Raw genomic sequence first — 23,654 nt, 5'->3', positions numbered from 1 at the left:
TGATCCCAGCTGACCTTTCCAAAATGATCTCCTAGACCTGTGGTCAGTGAATCTTTTCTGTACAGGCCCAGACAGTAAATATTTTTGGGTTTGCAGATCATACTGTCTCTTTACAACCATGTAGCTGTGCTGTCGTGACAGAAAAGCAGCTATAGACAATACATAAATCAGTGGGCATGGCTGTGTTCCAGTAACACTTTATTTAACAAGCAGTACACAGCATCTGGCCCATGGGCCATAGTTTGCCAACCCCTGTCCAAGACCTTTGCCTAACCGGCCAAACAGAATGATTCACTGTGCTCCATGGATCCCTTGTGTGTCCCCTATTCTATACAGTAAGCTCCCGGGAACAGGATCCCTATCTGATTCATATTAGATATTATTCTCATTTTGCAAATAAGGAAACTAAGGTTTAGAGATGTTCTAATAATTTCAATTCAATTCAGTTCAAAAAGATTTTTGGCAATTGTTTCTTGGATATGACACAAAAAGCACAGCCAATGAAAGAAAAAAATACACAAATTCGACTACATCAAAATTTAAAACTTTTGTACACTAAAGGATGCTATCAACAAAGTGAAAAGGCAGCCCAAAGAATGGGAGAAATATTTGCAAATCATATATCCAATAACATATATAAAGAGCTCCTACAACTCAACAACAAAAATACAAATAATGTGATTAAAAAATAGTCACAGTGCTTGAATACACAATTCTTTAAAGAAGATATACAGATGGATAATAAACATACAAAAAGATGCTCAGTATATCAATTATTAGGGAAGTGCAAATCAAAAGCACAATTAGATACCACTTCACACCCATTAGGATAGCTATTTAAAAAAAAGAAAATAACAAGTGTTGTTACAAATGTGGAAAAATTGGAACTTATGCATTGCTGGTAGGAAAGTAAAATATAGCCACTGCTGTGGAAAATGTTATGGTGGTTCCTCAAAAACACTAAACATAGAATTACCATATGATCCAGCAATTCCACTTCTGGGTATATACTCCAAAAATTGAAAGCAGGGACTCAAACAAATATTTGTACACCAATGTTCTTAGTGGAAGTATTCATAATAGCCAAAAGGTGGAAACAACCCAAACTTCCACCAGTGGATGAATGGATAAAGAAAATGTGGTATAAACATACAATGGCATATTATTCAACCTTAAAAAGGAAGGAAATTCTGACACATAGTACAACATGGATGAGCCTTGAGGACATTGTGCTCAGTGAAATAAGCCAGACACAAAGGGAAATGTTGTTTGATTCCACTTATATGAGATTCCTAGAATGGTCAAATTCATAAAGACAGAGAGGAGCCAGGGGCTGGGGGAGGGAGAAATGCAGATTTATTGATTAATGGGTACAGAGTTTCAGTTTGGGAAGATGATAAAGTTCTGGAGATGGACGGTGGTGATGACTGCACAACACTGTACTGAACTGTACACTTAAAAGCGGTTAAACTTGTAAATTTTACGTTAAAATAAAAATAAGTAATTTTTGATGTATCAACTGATGAGTGGATAAACAAAATGTGGTAGGTATCTAAAAAATGGGAAATTATTCAGCAATAAAAAGAGATGAGATACAGGCTACAGCATGGATGAAACTTGAAAACATGCTAAGTGCAAGATGCTAGTTACAAAAGACCACATATTATGTTATTTCATTTATACGAAGTGTCCAGAATAAGCAAATCAAGAGAGAAAGCAGACTGGTAGTTACCAGAGACCGGGCAGTGGTGGAGTGGGGAGTATTGGCTAAGAGAGGGGTTTCTCTTTGGGGTAAGAAAACATTCTAGAATTGATCTTGGTGATAGGTGAATAACCTTGTGAACATACTGAAGTGGGCAAATTGTATGGTATATGAATAATATCTCAATAAAGCTTTTATACATATATATTTTATTTTTTTAGATTAATTAATTTTTATACAGCAGGTTCTCATTAGTTATCTATTTTATACATATTAGTGTATATATGTCAATCCCAATCTCGCAATTCATCCCACCACCGCCCCCCCGCCTTCCCCACTTTCTCCCCATGGTGTCCGTGCATTTGTTTTCTACATCTGTGTCTCTATTTCTGCCTTGCAAACTGGTTCATCTGTACCATTTTTCTAGATTCCACATATAAGCATTAATATACAATATTTGTTTTTCTTTCTCACTTACTTCACTCTGTATGACAGTCTCTAGGTCCATCCACATCTCTACAAATGATCCAATTTCATTCCTTTTCATGGCTGAGTAATATTCCATTGAATATACGTACCACATCTTCTTTATCCATTAGTCTGTCAATGGGCATTTAGGTTGCTTCCATGGCTTTTATGTATTTTTTAAAAGTAATTATTGAGCTCCTAGTATATGCCAGGAACAAAGCAGACAAATCTCCCTGCCCTCATGGGGCGTACACTCTAGCAGGGGGCACAGAAATTACATAGTAAATATAACAAACAAGTGTACTAAATAATACACACAACGTTAGGCGGTAATACGTGCGGTGGAGGAAAGAGAGCCACACAGGGGCCTGGGGGCGCTGGGGGAGGGTGGGTTGCAGCTTTAAGTTCAGCCAGGGGTTCAGTTTAACAGCTGACATTTGGGTAGATCTGAGGGCAGTGAGTGAGGCAGCCAGAGTATACCTGGTAGGAGAGAGTTCTAGGAGAGTTCTAGGCAGAAAGAAGGGCAACGCCAAGACCATGACATGGGACAGTATCTGGTGACTCTGGGGAACAGGAAAGGAAGCCAATATGACTGGGAGGGAGGAAACAAGAAGAGTAGTGGGCAATGGGACCAGAGAAGGAACAGAGGTCACGTGGGGCCTTGCAGGCCACTCTAAGGATCTGGCTTTGACTCTGAGTGAAGCAGGAGCCACTGTTTGGGAAGAGACTGACGTGCATTTTAAAGGATCACTCTGGCTGGAGGACTGAGAAACAGTCTATCAGGGCACCAGGGTAAAAGCAGGGAGGCCAGAGAGGAAGCTACTGCAATAATCCAACAAGAGGTGATGGGGCTCAGAGCTGTGTGGTAACAGAATTGTGAGGAGAGGTTAGGTGTCATCTGAAGGTCGAGCCAACAGGATTTCCTGACAAATTGAAAATGGGATGAGACAGAGAGGGGTCAAGAATGACTCCAGAGTCATTTTGCCCCAGAAACTGGAAGAACAGAATAGCCATCAACAGAGATAAGAAAGACTGCAGGAGGAACAGGTCTGGAGGAGAGTCGGAGTTCAGCTTTGGAAAGACTAGGTCTGAGATGTCGAGCCCAGGGAAGGTGTCGAGAACGCTGCATATCTGGTCTAGAGTTCTCGCGAGGGCTGGCTGGAGCTGTAAGTTTGAGTGTCAGTGGCATATAAAAGCTATTCAGAACCATAAGACTGGATGAGATCATAAAGGGACGAATGAGTGTAGAAAGAGAAGGGAGCCGAGAACCGAGCCCTGGGGCTGGCGGCACACACGGGGTGTCCAAGATCACAGAGCTAGCTCGTGGCAGAGCTAGGGCTTGGCCCAGATCCGGCTGATCACAGAGCCTGTGCTTTCATCTGGTCCTAGGTGCTGCTGTCGGGGTCTGGAATGCTGGGAGACTGGATGTTCGGGGTGCAGACATCACGGGACGTTAGGGAGAAGATGAGTCTCAGAGAGCCAAATAACTACACCCCCTCCCCTGCCCCCACTGTGGTTTGGTCTGGTGATGGAGGAGAGAGATGAAGGAGTTAATTGTAGTACCAGGACCTACAAAATCTTTGTGAAAGCTTGTTTCTTCACATCAGATTTGGGAATGTGACTTGGACTGTTCCACTAGCATTCTAGATGCTAGGAGGTCAAAAAGCCACCAAGATTTTATGAGCCACGTTGGCCTTTGACTTTTTTTTTTTTGCAGTACGCAGGCCTCTCACTGTTGTGGCCTCTCCCATTGCAGAGCACAGGCTCCAGATGCGCAGGCTCAGCGGCCATGGCTCACGGGCCCAGCCGCTCCGCGGCATGTGGGATCTTCCCGGACCGGGGCACGAACCCGCGTCCCCTGCATCGGCAGGCGGACTCCCAACCACTGCGCCACCAGGGAAGCCCTGGCCTCTGACTTTTGACCATTACCCTAGGCCCCCAAGAAACCACGACAGGTTCAGAAGGAGGCTTGCAGTTAGTGGTCCTTCTCTGCTCTCCCACAATCAGGCACCAATAAGGTTCACTGTCACTGTGCATTTCTTTGACTCTTCCCACCTGCTTGATCTTTCTGGTAATAGAGACAAGTCTTCTACTTGTGATTTTCTTCATATCTACTGATGCTGGGCAAGTGGAGGGCACTAGCACTACCCATGGAGCTGGCCAGGATGTTGAGCACACCAGAGTCCATCTGGGAATATTTCAGTTCTCCTGGTAAACGCGTTACATCTTAATATGCTAACAGCCCCCTCAAAAAGATAAGATTAATGACTTAGGACTTCCCTGGTGGTGCAATGCTTAAGAATCTGCCTGCCAGTGCAGGGGACACGGGTTTGAGCCCTGGCCCGGGAAGATCCCACATGCTGCGGAGCAACAAAGCCCATGTGCCACAACTACTGAGCCTGCGCTCTAGAGCTTGCGAGCCACAACTACTGAGCCAGCGTGCCACAACTACTGAAGTTCGTGCGCCGAGAGCCTGTGCTCCGCAACAAGAGAAGCCACCGCAACGAGAAGCCCACACGCCTCAATGAAGAGTAGCCCTGGCTCGCCGCAACTAGAGAAAGCCCGTGCACAGCAACGAGGACCCAACACAGCCAAAACCAAATTAAATTAAAAGAAAAAAGATTAAAGACTTGGGTTGGGTGAAGGTTGAACTGTCACATTGCTTCCTCCTGTCTCTGGCTAATGCCCTTATCTGTCACAGGACATGGGCAATGTTGGTGAATGTACAGGGCTGAAAATGTCGGACAGAGTTGGGGGAGGAGGAGGGTTGTAAAATACTTCAGTGGAAGTTTTTCGCTATTATTGTTGAGATGTAAGAGGTCAACACAATTCATGACGATTGGGAAGGCCAGCTTGGTCTCTCTTCTCCACGTGATCCCAAGATCCTAAGAGCTTCAGCTCCTAAGAGGTAGAGACAGCCTGGTAGCACTAACATAGGTCACCTCAACCACACGAGGGAAGACGCCTTGCAGAAAGTAACTCTTAGCCACTTAAGCAGGTTTCCTGGGCTGAGGCACTTTCTGCTTCTGCCTGTCCTTTACCAGTTAGCCTTCTAAAATCAGATCAAGCTTAAAACCTCCAATGGGTCTCCACTGCCTATAAGACAATTCACCAGCTCCTTACTCCAGGCCCCAAACCACCAGACAGAACGAGCTCTTCCTGACCTCCCCTCACCCCCCACCATGTCCCCAAAGCACCGCTATGTCTCAAGACAACACCGCCATGTTTTAGCCCAATGATCTGCACTGTCTTTCCCCCTCACTGAAGTCTTACTGAAATATGGATTATAAGTGTTCAGAAAAAAGCCCTTTTAGCCCATCACATACCCTCTCTAGGTCCGTATTTTTCACAAATCTTTGCTGAACAACTGTCCATTCCTGTTTGTGATATTTACTTATACAGATGCCTTCAGTGTGTAAAAAAAGGGACAAGAATCTAATAAAAAGGTAAATGGGACCCCCCAAATCCTTCAAAAACCAGCAGCATGTATCATTGTTATATCTAGATTTCATCAAACTGGCAAGTTTTCTCCTGGAAATGGCTAATCTCTGGGGTGGGTGAGGAGTGTTCTCAGGTAGTTTTTTCCCCGATAGGGCACCGGCCATGTAGATGCTCAGTGTTAACCTCCTGCACTAACCTGAAAAAACACTTGCAACCATTCCTCAGGAAACATAGTGTTACATCTTGGAAAAATCTCATTCTGACAAGACACAGGCACATGGACAGAAGTCACAGAGAAAAGGCCACGTATATGCAAGATAGTCCCTCAGGAGTGTCGAAAACCACACTCACACAAAGGCGCACACACACACACACACATCCACATAGACGTGTACATGCACCACTGCCTCTGATCCTTTATTTCCTGATCAGTGAGGGTAGTTCTTCCTACGGCTTGTTGAAAGTTCAAATAAACAGACTGTAACAACATCCCCAAAATTGGTGCCTGAAGTTCAGTTCATGTAGTAACATCCATAGTCTCTAATTCTATGAAGTCATAGCTATGCTTTCTCCACACTGAGGTCACTGACTATTGAATGGTTTGCGTGTTCACACGTACCTGCTGTTTGTTCTCTTTGGAATATGGCAACATGGTGGAAACATGAAACATGATCTCATGCCCTTGGTAGATGGTATAAACAGAATGAATCCCTGTGGTGTCATCTGTAAAATACAATATACATTTAGTGAGCACAGAGAATTCTGAGGCCATAAGGAGAGTCTTTATTTGCAGACTAGAGGAATACAGCAGTTAGTGCACCCCAAAGATCCTATGATTATCCGCCTGAGTGGAAGCAACAGTATGGAACCCCCTCCAACTGATGCAAGGCTCCTGCCCACACGGGGGGACCTCTTCACCCGCCTCTAAGCCCGCTTGCTGTCTGATTCATGCCTTGCCCTGGAGCAGAGGAGATCACGAGAAGTCTGGGCCCGAGAGGAGAGTATGTTACAATTCCTTGCCTTCTAGCACTGCTGGTGCTCAGGACAAAATGAACACAAGATGACATACACACAGCTATCATGTCCATAAAACAAAAGGAACTATATCCCTGGCAGCATCGTATAGTGATTCAAAGCATGCGCTTTGGAGTTAGACTTGGGTTCGAGTTCTCATTAGCTATGTTCCTTTTGACACGTTACCTTGCCTTCTCTGAGCCTCAGTCTCTTAATTTGAAAATGGGGATGAAAACAGTGTCTAACTGCTAGGGATGTCTATCAGATCACACTGGGGAAGGGCGGTGAGGATGATGGACTTGCAGGTACTCCAGGAGTCACCACAGGCACACAGAGCTCGTCAGCGGGGCAGGAGCACGGGGGAGATGAGGTCTGACGACTGGGACCGAATACTTCATCTCTGCATCTGCCAGTTAAGTTACTCACAGGGCAGCTCTCACAAATCGCCTCACCTTTCTGTATTCAGAATCTGTGACACGACTCCAACGTGGGCGAGATGGGGCCCCCAGAGGGTCAGGGTACCTGATTTGAAGCCTATCAAATTTAGGCTAAATGAGCCTCATGTCACCTGCCTGCCTTACATCAAGGACTGGCCGTGAAGAGCAAATAAAATGACAGAGGTAAAAGTACAGGAAAAAAACTAGAAATGCTGTACAGTTATGACATAGCGTACCCCACCTTGGGTACAAATTCAAATTCAGATGAGGCTGACTAACAAAAGTTATACAAATCACAGCAGAATGGATCAGGAGGCAACCTTACTTTTGGTGTCCAGACCTCCACGGTAGCCTGTCCAGCCCTTGAGAGTGATTGTGTCACCCAGGAGATTTAAAAATTTTTGAAAAGCGTCACTTCCGATTTCTGTAAGAAGAGGTCAAATGTGAAGAAAGTACAGTGTCCACAAGTCCCCGTCTTCTAACTATGCAGTGAAATCACTTGAAAATGAACCAGGCTCCGCCGACATGTGCAGCAGGCAAACAGAATGAGAAATCGTGCTTCCCTCTTCTCGGAGACTGTACAGGAGGGTCACAGTTCCCAGAATCCGAGGAAAGGAAAACTACAGAATTAGACTAACCAAACTGAGCGCTGCCAGACTGGGGTCACAAGGGTCTAGTGTTGCAAAATGAAAACATCATTACTGCTCCCACTGATAAGAAACAGGTCCTTAATATGAAAAGTGTGAAATAACAGGAAATAGGACCATTCTGTAATTCTCTCAAGCATAAAAATCCCAGAGAAAAGTCGCCTCTTTGCTCCTGAGATTATGTAGAATGAAATTCTTCAAATCCCCATGTAATTTTCCAGTTAGACTGTATCCCTGGTGCCAGTAATTTGGTGACCAATAAGTATTTGGCAGATGAAGGAAACTGGGCAACTTCTTTCCTATAAAATTTACCCTGAAAATTCACCCTTCAACTTCATAAAATGACTGGCTGTTTCTTTGCATTAAAAACTCCAACGCAACAGGCAAGTTCAGCTGGGATCATCTAAATTGCAATGAGGCTGGGGCCGGGTGTCAGAAGAAAGGAGACACTCACCATTGCTGAACATGTCATCATCTGTGAGCTGCCCATCTTTGGCAAAAAGAACCCCAAACTTGAAATTCACAGAGCCCTTACAATGAGACAACAAAAGGTGCTGAATTTAATTTTCTCATCAAAGCATACACAGTTATGAGATGTGCTAGTCGTTATTCAGGAATACTACAGGGACCTGAATGACTACTTGGTGGATTACTTCCTCCCCTCCACCTCAATTCTGACCAATATTAACAACAATCATTCCTTGATTTTCATAGCTTACAGAAGAAACTGTGCTTTTCTGTGAGTTCATTTGAAATTTCACTACTAATAGCGTCTGCAGGATGCCAGGTCCATTCTGCAGCAAAACAGTGCTCAAAATAAACAGGCCACAGGAACTCACAGGACTGGCACCATCCTCTGATCAGCCCAGCAGCAGCAGTCTGGAACCTGGAGAGCTCAGTGTAACTCAAAATTTAACACAACAATCTGAGGCTGATATCTCGAGGACTCCTTTAGAAATAGAAATGGAAACTGTAGGCAACGTATTCTAAAAGCTCAGTTGCCCCAATTCCTAAAGCTATTTAATCTCAAGAAGTCATAAAACAGATGTGGGGAGAAAAAGGCAATCAAGAAGTAGTTAGTACAAATGTTCAGTCTACTATCCTCAACTTTAAATGCTGGGTTAAAATCAGACTCTGTGGGAATGATAAATACCAAATGCAAGATAAGCTTCCACAGGGAAGAGAGAGGGATGGGATCAGGGAGCTCAACTGTATCTTTAATATATATATTTTTTCTTAAATTGGGTAACAGGGTTATAGGTCTTCATTATATTGTTGTCTATACATTTTTGTGTGCCTGAAGTATCTCATAATTTAAAAAAATCTGAGGTTGGAAAAGAATCAACCCTTGCAAGGCTGTTTGATGGGGGAATTCTCAGGGGTCAGTTAAGGGGCAAAGAACAAAGGTGATTAAAACATTGCCAGTGGGTCAGAGCGGGGAATCAAGGCAGAATGCCTGAATTCAGGACAGCTGGATCTGGGAGAATTAAGACTGAAAATCCAAAGGTCCACGGCTGTACTTCTAAACATTCTTCTGCCCCCGATACACCTGACGGACAGATGCATACCCATCATAGTAGTAATTTTCTATCTGGTGGTTTCCTCTACGGAGTGAGGAAGAGGGAGGCGGCTCCCAGGCTGTTCCCTCCACCCGGGGCTCCTCCACAGCTCCTTCTACAGAAGCTCTTGCCCACCATGCAGGTCTCAACTCAAACGTCAATTTCCAGAGAAAGAAGCCTTCCCTGATCTCCCAACACACTCCCGCATTGTTATTCTCCGTCCCGGCAGCTTATTTATTTTCTTAATAGTACCATTCACACTCTGTAATTCTTTTTATTGAGCTTGCATATTTGTCCGTTTCTCCCACTAGAACTTAAGTCCTGTGAAGGAGGGAAGGTATACATCTTACTTTCCGTGGAATCTCCGGGACCCGCCACTGTGCTGGGTATATTGGAGAGGGTTAATAAATATTCATGGCATAATTGTATGCGTAATAAATGAGAAAAGAAACACAAGTGGTCAGATACAACTTATTTTTCACAAGCTGCTTCCAAATGATCACCTCTTCATCACAAACCCGTTTTTGGTAAATATCCTGGGATTTTGTCAAGGATTTCTGTCCACTTCAGGGTTCTATGATTTTTGTAGCTCTTCTTTCTCTCCTTTGGGAATGTGACAGCAATCACATGTCTCTAAGACTCTGACACCGCTTCCATTCTCAGTGGTCCCTTAACAAGCACCTACAGTAGTTTGGGGTCTGACAGATGACCCTCTTAGAATAACAGTGCAGAGACTAAAGCAGTGGTTCGCAAACTTGACCAGGCATCAGTATCACCTGGAAGGCTTGTTAAACTAAAGATTGCTGGCCCCGTTCCCAGGGTCTCCAATTCCACAGGTCTGGGGTAGGGTCCAAGAATTTGTATTTCCGATAAGTCCACAGGTGACATTTATGCTGCTGGCCCAGGGACCCCACTTTGAGAACCACAGGACTAGAGGAACCAACCAGCAGACGGTCAGGAGGCCCAGGATCAGGTCCAGCTGAGCTGACAGCTAGCAAGCCAAGGGCAGAAAGACTGGGTCAGTGACCAGAGCGATGAGCCGTAAGCCATGAATTAATAGCCTGTTAGAACCAGAAGGGACCCTCTGGTCCACTGAATCCATAGCTTTCATTTTACAAAAAGGACAACTGAAGCCCAGGGAAGACGAGACTTGCCCAAGGCTGGTACTAAGTGGATGGCAGGACTGGGGCTGGAAGTCGGGTCTCCTGACTTTCGATCCAGTGCTCTTTCCAACGCAGTGGCAGGGTCTTCTCAGGATGGTTTTGAGTTGAGCGAAGCTAACAGTTACAAGCAGAAATGGGACCCACTGCTGCCTCATCACTGGCTGAAGCTTTAAAAAGCTTTGTTGGGGCAGCTCTGTGACTGGCATCAGTACCCTTGCTGAGGGTACTCACCCACTTCAGGGGGAGGCTCCAGAAAGACTGGTGTGGCAAGGCCTTGATAAGTACTTGAAATTCCTTACGGGGTCTGATTTTGGTAATTTTGTTTTCCGGGCTTCCCAAATGATGTCAATGAATAACAGAGATTTCTCCTATCTCCAGAAATCAAGGCATCGCTGAACAGATGCATTATATTTTTGGAGGAGATAGTTTTTAGGAGGGGCTATTTGAGAAGGGCATCATTTGATTTGGGGCTCTCTGACCACCACGGGTCATATTTTAACGAAGCGTGGAGCCTAACGTCATCAGTGCTTCATGAGGCTGGCTGCCACTTGGGGGATGGGAGGGAGTGCTCAAAGTCCCAAGACCACACCTGGGCCCCTGGAGAGAGGTGACTGGTGGAGGGAATCTGTGGGAACTGGTTTTCTTGGAACTTCAGTCCTCCCCAGACACTCACCATGGAGATGAGGTCATATCTGTAACGCCTACTTGTACGGGACTTTAAATTTTTAAGTTCTAAATTTCCTGAGACAAAACTCAACACGATTATAACCAACGTATAGTCACATCCTTGGGAATTAATAGTATGCTAGGAATTATATTTCTTCTGAAGAAAGTGAAGTATACGGGGGAGACTAACGTCCCATTGATTCCAGAAGACTCTTTTGGAATCAAGAAATGATGTCCTGATTCAAAACTGGACGCCCCTGGTTCCTTGTTACTCTTATTTAGGCAATGTCTCCATATTTCTGTGATTCACATGTTCCTACACATCTGTCACCCTCTCCACGTGTGTTTACTTGGGATGCCATGTTCTCTCCTGGCGGGGGCAGGGGGCGCTCTCTACACAGTGGACGAATAAAACTTGGGTTTCAGGACACCAAACAACACTTCACCAAATAGCTAACCTTTCAGAAACATCACTAGTATTGTTTACTAATTTTTTCCCTGCCCATCTTTGCAGCTGATTATCACTATAATTGGGTGGAATTGAGATAAAGTCAAGAAGCTGGCAGGATTAGAGAAGAGTGCATTGGCCACACAGCTCTCAGAGAAGCTCTGAAGGATGCTGGCCACTGCTCACACCTCTTCAGGTACATTGTCATGAGTGCTCTTGTTGCTTCTAGCAAATATCCCCTTAGTAAGGAAATAAAATTGAGAAATAAAGAGATCAGCTACCCCTTTTTCAAAATTTGGGAGATCCAAAGAAAAGTGTGAGAGGATATACACCAAACAGCAAACAGTGGTTCTTCAAGGGAGGGTGGAAGTGGCGAAGTGGGGGAGCTTTCATGTTTTCCATTGATAAATTTCTGTACTGTTTGTCACAACGGGCAGGTGCATGCACTCTTGGGCGCTCAATAAATATTTGTGAATTAGCGAGTACAGTCATTTTGAGACATAAAAACTATATATAGTATAATCCTAATTTTATATAAAATATAACAAACATATATCAAAATGTGATACTATACCAATACTAGTTTCCTCTGTGATTGTAGGTGATATTTTCTTTATGCCTTTTGTGCATTTCTGTATTCTTCAAATGTTTGTCAGAAATGTGTATGACTTTTATTTTTTGCCTTTTACAAACTACACGTGGAGTTCATGGATTCTTTAGCAAAAAGCATGATTCATACATGGTGAATATGTAGATTAAAATGTAGATGTCTTCTTCTGCCCACTCTCTGCCTCATCCCACCTTACACTTCCATGAACCTGCCCAAAGCAACTCCTGCCAACAGTCGGCGGTGAAACCTCTCAGCTTCCTTCCTTGCACTTACATCACCATGTTCAGGAATCAGCTGAGATGTCGTTACCTCAGAGAAACCCTCCCTGTTTGGTTAACGTATAAAACCTACCCCTGACCCCACATCACCTACCTTGTTTACTTTCCCCACAGCTATTGGGGCTGTCAACAGTACCATGTTTATGTTTGCTTATTTACTTGCTTAGTTGGTCTTAGCTCACCAAATTGTAAACTCCATGAAGAAGGGACTTTGTCTTGTTTAGCAATCCCCAATGCCTCAAGTAGTACACGGTTCACCCACAGTCAGAGTTCAGTAAACATTTGTTGAATCAATGAATGGAGGAGAGGAGTGAATGAATGAATACACATAGAAATCTGTGTTTATAAAAACAACTGGGATTATACTGTAAGTATTGCCCTGTGAATTACTTTTTCCTCAGTAAATACTATGTCGTGGAAATGTTTCCATGCCAGTAATGAGGTCTACCTCATTCTTTTTAATGGCATCATAGTATTTCATAATTCATTCAATCAATACATAATTCACTTATTCAACCAACAAATATTTACTTTGTGTCCTCTATCTGCACAGTTCTAGGCTCTGAAGATACAGCAGTGAACAAAATTGAATAAGTCCCTGCTCTCATGGTGCTTACATTCTAATGGGGGCAACAGATAAAAACTGAATAAATGAAATCCATGTGTTAAGAAGATAAGCAAAGCAGTAAGAAGGGCAGTGGGTGAGAGGCAGGGTGTGCTATCTTAAACGGGTGACCAGGGAAGGCCTTGCTGAGCAGAGATGCTAATCAAGTGAGGGTGTGGCCCATGAGACACCTGGGAGGAGCATCCCTGCGGTGGGAAGAGCAGGCTTCCTGAGGAGGTGGAAGAAGAAGGAAGTCAGTGTGGTTAGTGCAGAGCAGAGGATGGAGAGGTGGCACCAGCCATATCACGCAGGCCCTCGTAGGGAGGACCTGGCCTGGCATGTTTGGATACTCTGTGAAAACTAGAAGAGAGGGCAAGAGAGGAAGCAGGGAGAAGAGCTGGAGAGCTGCAGAGTCCAGGCAGGAGACGGTGGGGCTGGTGTCGAGGGGTTCGAGCGGTGGTGGTGGAGGCATTGAGACGTGTCCATGGAATGTGCTGATGGATTAGATGGGGCGTGTGACAGAAGGAGAGGTGTCAAGGATGTTCCCAAGTTTGGCCTGAGCAACTGGACGAATGATACTGCCATTTACCGAGAGGCACAGTGTGCACGCACTCCACTGATTTACTCGGCTGTCTATTGATGATATTTCCGATATTTCTCTATGTTAGTTATGGACTTGGAAAACCCAACATATTTTTTTTTAAAGTGGGACAACAGGTAATGGAAACATGCAAATAACATGGCATTCTGTAAGTCGAGTGTGCTAATAAAGTACACTAGCTTTAACTGAATGAAAACAAAAACCTAATTCCTTACCCTGATCATGAGGTTAACATTCGAATATTTCCAAGCAGATTTAAGCAACTTGATTGTTTTTCTATCTTTACGGCTAGCTGCATAGAAAATTCTGAAATACACCCGAGAAAACATGTCAGTGGAGTCTTTCAGTGATAAGAGATTCTCGCTGTGCAAATCCACAGACAGGTGTGCCTGGGATAAAGGGCTGTGTTCCTGGTGAAGGGGAAGCTCATTTACAAATATGGAGGCGGAGCGGCACGACCAGGCATCTCACGAGACTACTTACCTCTTGTTCTTCAAGAACCAGCAAGTCCTGTCAAATGAAGTTCGAAAAGTTATGTCCATGCTGAATGGTGGTCATTTTCTGTTGACTTTCTGTGAAAGCCAAGCTTCAGTCTACTGACATTGACACCACTTTTCTGCCCTTCGAAGTGCTTAAAATATTCCAATTTAGCTCTACAGATTTTTATACAATACCTGGTCATTTAGGAAAGGCATATTATACCACAACTATCGGGAAACAAAGATGATGCATAGCAGTGGGAAGAAACACACAGATACCTAGGTTTCTGTAACCACTTCAAGCTAGCTTATCACACGCCGCTTCTGGGAAGATTTCGCCCGAGAAAAATGTTACACAGAAGGGCAGCAGAAACAGACAAATAATATTTTAAAACAGCATCAGCCACCTTCCCACTTTTGGTGGAAAGATGCCTTCTTTAGAGTGCAGGTGGTTTATTTTCTGTTTACCTTTTGGATCCAGTGTTTTGTAAGAACTCTTTTCCCTACACCGGAAGCCTGTTGCTCGAGCCTTCCTAAGGGAAATCTACAGACACCTGATGACAGCAGGGGAACTCCTGCTGGTAAGTTACAGACACACACACAGACACACACACACCCACAGAGGATGGAGGGAAAGCTCATGAATGGAAGGGAGAGTGTGAAAGTGTCTTTTGTTTGGTGAAAGACAGGCATAGAGTTATGATATAAATAGGCAGAAGGTTGCTGTGTCTCGTTCTCTTGTCCTGTCTCATTTTGTGGGAGAGAGAAAGCAGATAAGGATGGCCAGGCAGGGGTGACCTCTCTGGGCAGAGGGATCTGCTCAGCAGCAAGACGCAGAAGGAAGCATCCAAAAGCCTCATGGGTTTTGGCGCCAGTGTCTGGGGGTCCAGGCTCCAAGGAGGAAGGGATTGAGTAGGATAACTGGTACAAATTAAGTAATAAGGGCACACTGGTACTGAATTTATAATTCTAATTTGTCTTTAAGGTGGCTATAAGGAACTACTATTAAGCACATTATGGCTTAAAGTTGCTTAAAGTTTAACCTAACACATCCATTTTTGCCTCAGTTCCTTCTGGGGTTGAGTCAGGGTACAAATACTATTTTAAAAATTAAATTAGAACAAAAGACATGGGAATTCACAATTCTATACATTTCTGGTAAGCTAAGTTGAGAGCCAGGAACTTATTATAAAAGCTGACTGTATCGTGAAGGTATGTACACAAAGATCGCTCACGCTTCCATCCGTCCTTCTCATACTGCCTGAATTATTTCCCTGAAAAGCAGATTTAAGCATGACGCTGCTTTGCTTAAAGATTCTACTGGCTCCCCGCTGTCTCCTGGATAGAGTCCAACCTGCCTCTCCAGCCTCTTCCTGTGTCACCCCACCTGGCATGCCAACTCCTCGAAGCTCAGCTCTAACACACAACTGTCACACCATTAGTGATGGCTGTGTTTATACGTTTCAAGGGGATGATTTCAAAGCGAAATTGGTTGCAACTGCAAGACAAAAGTTTGGCTGACATTTTTCTGATGGACTGTTACCTAGTTTATGACTCTAAATTTTTTTTCTCCCAAGGCCGACTGCTTTCCCTTAACAGTAAGTCCTAGGACAGCTTTCGGGACATCTTCTATCCTCTGAATTTCTGAAAATGACAGACTCCCAGCCTCTATCTTAGACTGACTGCATCAGAATGTCGGGTGGGAGGTTCTCCATGATGAGAACCACTGGTGATTCTGGTTGGGATCCTAGGCTAAGAATCACTGATGATTTGTCAGTTCTAACACTGTGGTCAAATTTATACAATTATGAAGCACAAAATTCTCTGTTACCTTTTGTATCTCAGGATGAAAAATTTCCCTGGGGCCTTTCTCGAATTTGTCCAGATTCATGGCACTGAAATAGAATGGACAGAGTGAGCCGCAGTGTGGTGGAAACTTAAATAATGTGGAGCCAGTCTCAGGTCTTCAGGAAAGCTGAGTATTATCTCCTAGAAAATCATAGCTGGATTCCCTGAAGGGCCACAGGAGGTACAAACCAACAAGGAGTGATCAATGAAGGAACATATGCGAGTAACCAACCGCAGTGACTGTACCCTGAGCACACTCACAGAGTAAGAGAGGGAGGGGGGAATTGAGAGCATCTGTTTCAGGCAACCTTGACTAATCTCCATGATTCTTACTTTTATTTACTAAAAAAGTGATTCACTGACATTTACATAGCGATTAATGATGAAATGTAACTAAGATGACCTGACGTGTCTTTCTTCCTTTGGCAATTCCTCTCCCATTTGGGGCAAAAGGCTGTCCTTAGCAGGATTGTTCTTTTATGTTTTGCTTTGGACAAGCAACGTGAATTTCCTTGGGCTAAGTTCCTCTAGAAGTAAAACAAGGAAATTGGACTAGACGTTGGCTAAGGCCCCTTTCAGCAAGAATCCTCATATTTGTAAATGAAAGGTAAAAATAATAGCTAATATTTACAGAGTATTTACTATATGCCAGGCATCCTGCTAAATGCTTTACATGGATTATCTCATTTAATCTCTATGAGGCAAGTACTATTTTATCCCCATTTTAAGGATGAGTAAATTGAGGCTCAGAAGTTAAAGAAATAGTCCAGGATAACAACGCTGTGAAGTAGTGGAGCCATGATGTGAACTCAGGCTTATCTGACTCCATAGTCTTTATATTTTAATTTCCTTTTCAGTTTTCAAGTTCATGATTGTAACAAACAGAGATAAAATATTTTCTTGGCCTTCAGGTTTATTCATCTGTAAAAAGAAGGGGTCTTATGAACTGATCTCTAATATATATATATATATATATGTGTGTGTTTTTTTTTTCTTCTATTGGCAGCAACTGTAGACGTTTTAATCTTCGCATCTTTAAAAATACTCTCTTGCTGCAGCTTGCTCTGGCTATAAGTGGAGGACTGAAAAGTGAAGGCCTACTCAGACAATTAAATGAAATTACAACTCAGTGAAATCCCTGGTCTTTAAATATACAGAAGAAAGGAGCTGGAGAAACTTCATTTTAGAAGAAGAAGAAGAAAAAAGGATTCACAGAAATTTAAGCCCATATAATTCAAACTATTGCTCTCAAAGCAAGTTAAGATTTAGAAGCAGCAAGATACTTCTGCGCTCAAGAAAATGGTTAACCTCTGCACTGATGCCCTCTTAGTTTGGGCTTCAGACTGGCCAGGAGAAAGATCATGGGGCCTGGGGAGAAGGTCTGCAATCTGAAGATGAAGTCAAGCTTGAACGTGAGATATGAAATGTTTTACTTCTTAATCCTTGGACCCTGAATTTCATCAGCCAATTGCAATCCCTAACTGACAGTCAAGTTTGTCACTCTAACAGACATTCTGGCAAGTACGAGTCGTGGGTGGGAACATCAAAAACACCACCTCCTGCCACCACCTAGTTGCAGATAAATAAAGACTAAATCACCAGGCCACCAGGATAAGGTCTCAGACTCACACAGGATGGCATTAGTGATTGACAGCCCAAGCCCTGGCATCACACGAACCCAGGTTTAATTCCCAGCTCTGTGGTTTACCAGCTGTGAGATCTTTGTCAAATCTCAACTCTCTGAGGCTCCGATTCCTCCTATGCGGAGTGGTGGTAGTAATATATCCACTTTATGGAGCTGATTTAAAGATTCCCCAAGAGAATGCTTGTCAAGCATTTAGCACAGCACCTAACAAACAGAAGCTACTGTTACTATGATGTAGCATCTTAGCTGGTGACAGAGCAACAGGCCGACCGACCTGCGTGGTGGCATTCCCGAGGGGAGGCTGTCACCCGACATGGGGGAGAGATGAGAGGGAGGTGGAAAGATGGGAGCACGAGAGGCAGCTGAGCACCGAGCAGCGACCGGTTCCTTCCATTCATTTAACTTTCTGTTGGTGAAGAATAAGCACGTTCTTCTCAGAGAAGCATTTGCTGACATCTGAGTTCTATTTCAAACCAGAAAAATGAAAGGAAAAAATTTCTTGATTTTCTTTACGAAACCAAAATATTTGCATGCGTGCCGGAAAAAAGAAGCAGGTGACACATGCAGAACACAAATGCTTGAGAGCAAAGCTCGGAACCAGCCGGACCTGGACTTGCGCCTCAGTCCTACTATACACAAGCAGTGTGATCTTGGCTTTGTCCTTCCGGGCCTCTATTTCCTCATCCATAAAATGGGGACAATAACACTATCTGTCCTATAGGGCTGCTGTGAAGATTCAGTGAGGTAATGCATGTCAAGAGCTTAGCAAAATGTTGAGTATAACGCCAAGGTCCAAGGAAATAGCAAGCTGACGTCAGAATGATCACAGGAAAAAACCCATTTGTGGGTGCCAGGCGTTGGGTTTCTGCTCATTCGTACTCACCTTAAGATGGACTTCACAGAGAGCGTTTTTGTGGGGCTGTAGGGAAGGCATATTTTCTGGGTACCCTGGAAAGTCAAAACAGCAAACCAGTGAGAAGTCTGGCAATTTCCAGCTCTGAGAGAGTCTTACCTGGTCATTTAAAAGAAACCCATATCCAGCCTTTCTCATTTTTCTTCATATATATAAATACATTTTATGTTAGAAAAACTCTTACTGAGGTTCGACAGCATCTTCCACCATTCCCCCCTACCTGGCATTTACGCTTTTCTTTTCTTTTTTTTTTCCCATTGGGTCTTCGTTGCTGTGCATGGGCTTTTCTCTAGTTGCGGTGAGCGGGGGCTACTCTTCGTTGCTGTGTGCAGACTTCTCATTGCGGTGGCTTCTCTTGTTATGGAGCACAGGTTCTAGGTGCGCGGGCTTCAGTAGTTGTGGCATGCAGGCTCAGTAGTTGTGGCACACGGGCTTAGTTACTCCTTGGCATGTGGGATCTTCCTGGACCAGGGATCGAACCCGTGTCCCCTGCATTGGCAGGCGGACTCTTAACCACTGCGCCACCAGGGAAGTCCCGGCATTTACGCTTTAAGCATTACTCTTCAGCATCTGGACTGCTGGGTCCGCGCTGTCTCAGGTGCTGTGATGAGCAGATGAGCCGTCTGAACCGGAGGAGAAGGGGGTTTGGTCTCTGAGCCAAGAATTGGATCAGCCTCAAAGATCAGAAGAAGAAAACTGTCTCCACACATTCAACGGGACCCAAATGTGATTCCTCCAGGTCAAAGAGTTTTTAAACTAGAAATCACCCGATTCTTTCAGAGAAGTTTTCATAATGTGTACTTTTATATTTGTCTGTGTTTACTTATTTAAAGTCTGTTTCTTCCTCTCTGCATGAGTACCCCTTGTGACCAACTCATAGGAAGTACTCAATCAATACTGGCTGAACGAAAGGTAATGAAGGAAGGATTGCCTGATGGCTCAGTCCCACGTCTGAGCACCCAAGAGAGATGAGGGCTAGTCTCTTTTACAATCTCCAAGAAAGAGACGATACAGATTTATAATTCACAAAGCATTTATACTACATACTTATTTAGCAAAAGAGATGATGATACAGTCCACGTATAAAATTCCCTTTCTAACTATGACTAATAATAACATCGGCAGCACAAACAGCTAGAGAAGGGAAAGGACATTCCTTGTAGGAATCAGGCAAGTTTGTTCGTGTTTTCGGGACACATCTGCAAACTCATGTGTCCGAGCCCTGACCAATGGCACGGAGTGGAGTTCCCCAAACTTTTCAAGCCCATGATCTCTTTTGGCAAACTAAACTTTCACACCCAGGGCCCTGGAGAACTGGGTATTCTCACCCCTACTCCAGGCTGGGAATGAGTATGTCTTCCCAGTTATGTGTCAGAAGTTGCACTAGGTAGAGCCCTTCTTTTGGATTCTCTACTAGCCAAGGAAATTAGGTTGAGCTTTTTCTTTTTCTTCTTTTTTGTAGTTTGCATTAAGTAGATTTAAAGAAATTTCTACATATAAACATTATGATAGGAATATGCATTTTCAAATTCCACATGACCCACCCACTGAAACCTGAGTTAGTCCTGTGGCCTTGCTTTTTCACCAGCCCCAGCTTACCTCATACTGTGGTCACCTGTGTGGGATGCCAACCCATCTAGAACAGGGTCTTGAATCTGACCTTGCTTGTCTACCTTTTCTTCTCACCAAACACACCAAAGGCAGCTTTTAAGAGAAGACCGGGGCAGCTTTGGGGGGAATGTATGGAATGGGCGAGGGAGGATCAGCCCTGCCTGGGTGCTGGTATCATCGTCACAAGCTGCTGAAATGGATGTGAAACCCAGGGCTCTTGGGATTGTGGATCTGTATTTTTCTTCACTATAAAGGGGTAAAGCTCTTCCTCCCCGTCATTTTTTTTTTGTGGCTTTCCAGGGTTGCTGTTCTAGAAAAAACACCTTCCAGTTCTCTGTTTTCAGTGGAACCAAAAAATGCACAGGGAGGGTCAAGTACACGTGCATATCAGGCAACACTAGGTGAGCAGAGCAGGGCACAGAAGTGCATGTCCACATTACCCCATTTAGCGCGCGCGCGCGCGCGTGTGTGTGTGTGTGTGTGTGTGTGTTTACGGACAGATGTCGAGGACACTGCAGTGATTATCACTGGGTAGTTAGATTTTTTTTTTTTTTTGATCCTCTTCTTTTTCACTTGCTGTATTGTCTGGATGGAATTTTTACAAGTGTGAGTCATTTTTTCTCTTTGGGTTTAGAAGGAACACAGCCAGAGATGTGCAAGACAGTTTCTAGCAGGGTTTATACGTTTAGCTGTGTTTCTGTTTAATGAGAGAATGTGAGCTCACGGGAGGAGGGAGGGAGCGCTGAGTCACCTGCATTGTTGGATTCCCCACAGCCTCCAGCGCTGGCTTTGGGCCAACAGGGGCTCAATGACTGACCCTGATGCCGATGTTCTGCTTTGATGTGTTCATCTCCTCACTGCCCTTCACCTACCCAGCCCTGCACATAATTTAGGGCCAAGAGAAGAGGCTCTGGATTTGGGCGTTGGCACTTCTCAAAAGAAGGGGATTAATGCTCCTTCTGCCCACCTCATGCTGCCTCCACGGTGGTCCTGGGTCTCAATCCCACCTCCCTGACTTCTCTCACCATCCAAGAGTCATCCCCAGAAGGCTCCTGTTTCTCTTGTATTTCCTGTTCCTTCTGTCTGGAACGTCCCCCCACCCCTCCCCCTACTCTCTATGTGGCTGGTTCCCCTTCATCCTGTGGGTCTCTATAAATGTCACCTCCTCAGGAAGCGTTCCGTGGACGATCTCACTTTGGCAGGCCTCCGTATCGTTCGTTCTCTGTCTTCGTTTCCTTCAGAGTGCTCATCACAATTTATAACGCGATACAGACAATATCTTTGGAAATTAAAATAAGTAAAACTTCCCCTTGCCTTTGCCTCACTCTTCCTGCCCCAGTACCTGGCAACTGTCCCAGGTGAGGAGGTGAAGTGACTGTTTTCTGAAGGAAGAAGATAGGACTGAGAAAATCTCTTCCGGAGGGAGGTAGCAGAAGTGCGACACGGACCCTTGCCTCGGTGGAAGGAAAGAAGAGGAAGACAGGGAAGCTGCGGGGTTAGGTGCTGGGGCCCTTGACGCCTCCGTTCCGAGGGCAGGCCTTGATAGGGGTAGGGGTGGGGAAGCACGTCAAGGTAAGACCTGGAGGCAGCTGGACTAGAGGCTCACTTCCCAGGCATGGCCTTCCAGAGGAGTCCTGAAGTCCAGGTAGAGCCTGTCTGAACACAGTGAGGGGCAGTAACTCGGTAGCTTCCAGCATGGATGGCCAGCAAGATTAGAGACCCGAGCCTAAGGCGACGCTCCCGCCTCCTCCTGTCTGACCCAGGGCTGAGAGAGTGCAGCACTTCCGAGAGGCTCGGCAACCAGCAGAGACCTGGGATCAGGTGAGAGCGTTCACATGTGCAGTGACTTCACTACACGGAGCAAATGGCTGGGACACGGACTTCAGGGACAGGTGCTCTTCAGTGACCCCCCCAAAAGCCGGAGGAGACCAGTTACACCTCAGTGGTTGCTTCTCCACAGCAGAAACCAGAAAGAACCCAGAGGGTCCCGTGTGGATCCCAGGTCCTCCTCTCCCACCAACATGAAGCCTCAGAGACCCTCTCTTCACATACCCAAACATTTACTTCAGGAGAAACAGGGCTAGGGAACTGAAATCGGAAAGGCTGATTATTTGTCCAAAAGAGACAGAATCATCCGAAGAGAATATTTAAGCCAGAAGGGACTGGAATACTGTAATAGGCAACCATAAGAAAAATAAGTAAAAAAAAAAATGGAGGGGGCCAGAAAACAGCCTTCCTGGTGCAGAAGGTAAGAGGCTTTGGACGAAGGCACCAGCCCTTCTCAGTAGGTGACTAAGGAGAAGAGATGATCATGCACTTGGGGAAAACTGGCACCCGTCCTCCAGCGTTATCTTCTAAAACTGACGCTTAAACTTACTTCAAGGACAGCCATGCTGATGGCAAGACTGACCCCAACTGCAGTGGCATGGGGAGAGGGGTAAGGCCAAAACTTGTCTGCAGGAAATAATTCATGAGTAAGACCTAACTATTTTAGATCAGATCTTTACCTTAAACCTGCTTAAAGAAAGAAAAATTTCTGAAATATAACATAGAAGTTTATATAAATAGAGGTAGCAGAGCACACTGGTTAAGTTGGACTTCAATTCATTAATTATTAATCATTTCATGAATTCATTCAACAGATATTTATCGAGCTCCTGCTATGTCCCAGGCACTGGGCTTGCTGGTGGGGATACTGAGGACAAAGCAGTTATGTCCCCTCCTTTCATGGAGCTCACAGGAAAGGGAGAATGAAAGCATGAGTCAAAGAAGTACATATAGAATTAGTTATGTACAGTGGTGACAGCTCAGCATGCAGTCCTGGATTCTGCCTGGTCTGCCACCTCCCTCAGTCATGTCATTTAAGTTCCCTAAACTATAATAACACCTACGCATTTGGAGGACTTACCTGGCATACAGTAAGTGCTCAATAAATGTTAGATTTTATTGTTATTACTAGTACTAGCTTTAATCATCACAAAAAGTTCCTAGCCACAGTTTATTCTGTAGTGGTTCCTGGAAATTCTTTCTGGGCTTTTTGAAGTTGCTACTTTATTGCTATATAGGTATGCATGCATGCAAATGTGTGTGTATAAAAAATTACTGTTCCTTATGGGGATATATGTATATGTATAGCTGATTCACTTTGTTATAAAGCAGAAACTAACATACCATTATAAAGTAATTATACTCCAATAAAGATGTTTAAAATTAAAAAAGTTAAAAAAAATTTTTTTTAATTATTGTTCTTTTAAGTTTCTGCTAATTTCTTTTCCAAAAAGAGCTTACGGCATGTGGGATCTTCCCGGACCGGGGCACGAACCCGCGTCCCCTGCGTCGGCAGGCGGACTCTCAACCACTGCACCACCAGGGAAGCCCTACATAGCAGTTTTGATACACTGTGTAGCTGAGATAAAAATCAGCATGCAGGGCTTCCCTGGTGGCGCAGTGGTTGACAGTCCACCTGCCGATGCAGGGGACATGGGTTCATGTCCCGGTCCGGGAAGATCCCACGTGCCGC

At 44.5% G+C, this 23,654-nt stretch overlaps 1 protein-coding gene across 2 annotated transcripts in view; it reads right to left on the bottom strand.

Annotated features, from left to right (window-relative positions):
* GARNL3 (GTPase activating Rap/RanGAP domain like 3) overlaps positions 1 to 23,654 on the bottom strand; it is a 104,288-nt gene that overhangs the window by 39,821 nt on the left and 40,813 nt on the right. For both annotated transcript variants that reach the window (XM_024762528.1, XM_024762529.1), the window contains 6 exons: positions 18,494 to 18,558; positions 15,949 to 16,012; positions 14,122 to 14,148; positions 8,164 to 8,239; positions 7,388 to 7,486; positions 6,231 to 6,334 (listed from right to left, as the gene is read on the bottom strand). In XM_024762528.1, the coding sequence (XP_024618296.1) occupies positions 6,231 to 6,334; positions 7,388 to 7,486; positions 8,164 to 8,239; positions 14,122 to 14,148; positions 15,949 to 16,012; positions 18,494 to 18,558 (435 nt within the window). The remainder of the gene's footprint in view (positions 1 to 6,230; positions 6,335 to 7,387; positions 7,487 to 8,163; positions 8,240 to 14,121; positions 14,149 to 15,948; positions 16,013 to 18,493; positions 18,559 to 23,654) is intronic.

This window comes from Neophocaena asiaeorientalis, unplaced genomic scaffold (assembly GCF_003031525.2).
Source record: "Neophocaena asiaeorientalis asiaeorientalis breed wild unplaced genomic scaffold, Neophocaena_asiaeorientalis_V1.1 scaffold78, whole genome shotgun sequence".
Taxonomy (NCBI): Eukaryota; Metazoa; Chordata; class Mammalia; order Artiodactyla; family Phocoenidae; genus Neophocaena; species Neophocaena asiaeorientalis.
Note: the sequence above shows the minus strand (reverse complement) of the source record. Positions and strands in the feature narration are given on the sequence as shown.